Source organism: Galeopterus variegatus, unplaced genomic scaffold (genome assembly GCF_000696425.1).
Source record: "Galeopterus variegatus unplaced genomic scaffold, G_variegatus-3.0.2 Scaffold7269, whole genome shotgun sequence".
Taxonomy (NCBI): Eukaryota; Metazoa; Chordata; class Mammalia; order Dermoptera; family Cynocephalidae; genus Galeopterus; species Galeopterus variegatus.
In genome coordinates this window covers 21,326-24,378 of record NW_007733380.1, presented here as the reverse complement: position 1 = coordinate 24,378, position 3,053 = coordinate 21,326, and the positions used below count along the sequence as shown (strand labels likewise).

At 32.4% G+C, this 3,053-nt stretch overlaps 1 protein-coding gene across 1 annotated transcript in view; it reads right to left on the bottom strand.

Annotated features, from left to right (window-relative positions):
- SNAP91 (synaptosomal-associated protein, 91kDa) overlaps positions 1 to 3,053 on the bottom strand; it is an 80,976-nt gene that overhangs the window by 73,732 nt on the left and 4,191 nt on the right. Inside the window, exon 2 of the mRNA XM_008591763.1 lies at positions 1,392 to 1,433. Within this exon, the coding sequence (XP_008589985.1) occupies positions 1,392 to 1,433 (42 nt within the window). The remainder of the gene's footprint in view (positions 1 to 1,391; positions 1,434 to 3,053) is intronic.

Here is a 3,053-nt window from a genome sequence, read left to right as displayed (position 1 = left end):
GTACATATTATTTATCTGGGTTATTTTTTTAATACAATATAAATTTTTATTATAACTGAATAATTTAAGTGAAAACACACTTATTTTCTTTGCTTTTTATTGCAGTGTTACAAAGGTAAATCTATATCTAGTAAAGAGATTTTTAAATCATATTTTATGTACATTTGATTTTTAGTTATATTCAAAATTATACAGATACTCATTCAGGTATATGCCTAGTCAAAGAACACTATTTTCCCATAGTAGCAGAAATATTTTACACTAATATTTTGTCTACTTGAAAGAGCTATCTCCCAACTTGTAAACTAAAAATACTATGTCATCCTGTTCTGAATTATTCTGTGAAATTTATTTATGAATTATTCTTGATATTTAATTGGTATAAAACAAATACAGAAGACCATTTATTTGGTGTCTCTAGTTGTTATTAAAAATTTCAGGGTTAACATTATTTTAAATATGGAAACATTTTGAGACAGTATATGAATAACAAATTACTAAATGCATTTTGATATTATTAAAAAGTGGGTATCTTCCATTACAACAATTTTTTTTCTATTACAATGACTTCTTTATTTATAAAGAGAGAAAATTCATATATTCATTACTAGTATATAAGATAGCAGCTCTGTATTCTGTCCCATCATCTCTGTAACATCACCATCTCTAGTTAAAGGACATATTTGGTACAGAAATTTACCATAACAGAGTGATTAATGCCAGTTATGAGAAAGGATACACAATAATTCTGTACCTGTGAATGACCTTGATTCTATATCTTAGGAGCTGCACAGTGCACCCTCTTGACAGATAGAAGAATTGATAAGGAAACCCAACTATTATTGTTACTTACGAGATGGATCTACCACTACTACTTTTTTAAAAAAAGGTTCTTTTATATATGGAAATTTCTTCACTTCCTATGGGAGACAAGGATCAGTGTAGTCAAACCATGACATCAGAGTTGTCCCTGTTCACGGCCCTCCTTCATACCCAGGACATGTTAAAAACTAGGAGAACAAGCAGGAAGAAAAGTTCTAATGTTCTGATTGTCATGCCTACAAATAGTCACTATTAATAGCTAAAGCTCTTAGCATTATTCAAGGCTTCCTTTTGATTCAAGTTCAAGAACGAAAAGATGAGTTCAATTAGTAAATTCAGTTGCCTTTAAAGAAAAAACCTATGTCATTAGGGCAGGAAAATCTTCTTATTACTTCCAGAAGTATATTCAATAGCTTAGAAAAAATAAGTACTGTAAATGAATTTCCTAAAAAGTTGCTTGGCCTAAATTCAAAATGCACTAAATGTTTACAAGAACTATGCCTCTTTGTAGCAATATGTGGAGTAATAATTCCATGCATACTGAATCTTTTACTAAGAAAGTCACTTACCTGTGTGAGGTCAGGAATGTCACCTTTATCAATACCAACTTGCTGTGGATTAAAAAAAAGAAATTACTTAGTAGGAATTTTTAAATTAATTTTTTTGTATATAATGGAAGATCACCCACAAAATTAGTTAAAACCAAAGCTCAATCTTTGACTGAAAGAATCATTTATATATATATCCTTCTCACTTTGAGCACATGCTCTTTATGCAGGTTTCCACTCAATATAATAGAGCAAGGATTTCATTAATATAGTTAGATATACAACAATGCATAGAATTTTACTAGAATCCAAAAAGAAAGAAAAATAAAATTGAAGCATAAAATTTAAAGGTATCCTCCATGGTTAATAACAGCTAAAAATCTAAGAAACTGCTTAGACTAAATTCAAATAATTATTCATTCCCAGTAAGTCCTCTGGACAGAGAATGTTGATTTAGTTTTAATAACTTGCTCAGGGTATAGTTTCCACCCTTTCTCCCACAGAGAGAACCACTTTGTTAGTTTCTTTTGTATCCTTCCAGAGTTTCTTTATGTATACCTAAAGAAATATGAAATATATAAATATATAATTATTTCCCCATTCTTACACAAATAATAGCATATTCTATACACTGGATTTATATTTTTCATTTAACAATTTATCTTAGAGATATATCCATATCCATACACAGAATATCCTCATTTTTTAAACAGCCATAAAGAACTTCCTTGTTCTGTAATTTATCTAATGAGTTATCTATTAATGGACATTGAAGTTGCTTCTAATTTCTTGCCATTGCAAGCAATGCTGTGGCCACCATTTTGCATATGTGCAGACATATCTGTAGGATACATTTATAGAAGTGGAATTACTAGGTAAAAGTATATGCAAATTGGTAATTTGGTAGCATGGTACTAAAGGGAGAAAGGAAGAGGGGAGGGGAAGCAAATATGGAAAAATATTAATAAAGGTGAATCAATGAAGAGACTATATGTGTTTATTATACTTTATCAATTCTTTTGTAGGTCTGAAAATTATTCAAAACAAAAAGGGGAAAACACAAATCACAAGTTAAATTTATTCATTTTATAAGAATAATGAAATTGAAGCTCAAAGAAACAAAGTAGGTTAAACCAAGTTCTCAAAATGAAGTGCTTTGATTATGCTGATGGAAATGTAGAAACAAATACATGTAGTGAAAGCATTGGGCTCCTCTAAAGACAATAAGGCAAACTGGAGATTGGAAATTCCATTTGTGTGTCAAATGCTGAATTACCTTCTTTCCTTTGCCTTTTCTATGTCTAGGGCAGGGCTTCTCAGCCTTGACACTATTGGCGTTTTGGGAGGATAATTCCTTCTTGGGTGTTGTCCTGTCCATTGTAGGCTATTTGGCAGCATCACTGGCCTCTGCCCAGTAGATGCCACTAGCCACCCATTCCAATGTGACAACCAAAAATGTCACCAAATGTTATACTCTGAGGAGGAGGAGGAGGGAGTAAAATTACTTGCTGCTGAGACCACTAGTGTAGAGCACTGACCTTCATCTCTCTGAATCAAATTATGTTGGGATCCAGAATTCTAGATTTTACCTTCTAATGACTAAACTCTGCCTTAAGAGAAGCAACTGGTGGGGCCGGCCCGGTGGCGCACTGGATAGTGCGCCGCTTGGGAAGCGCGGCGGCG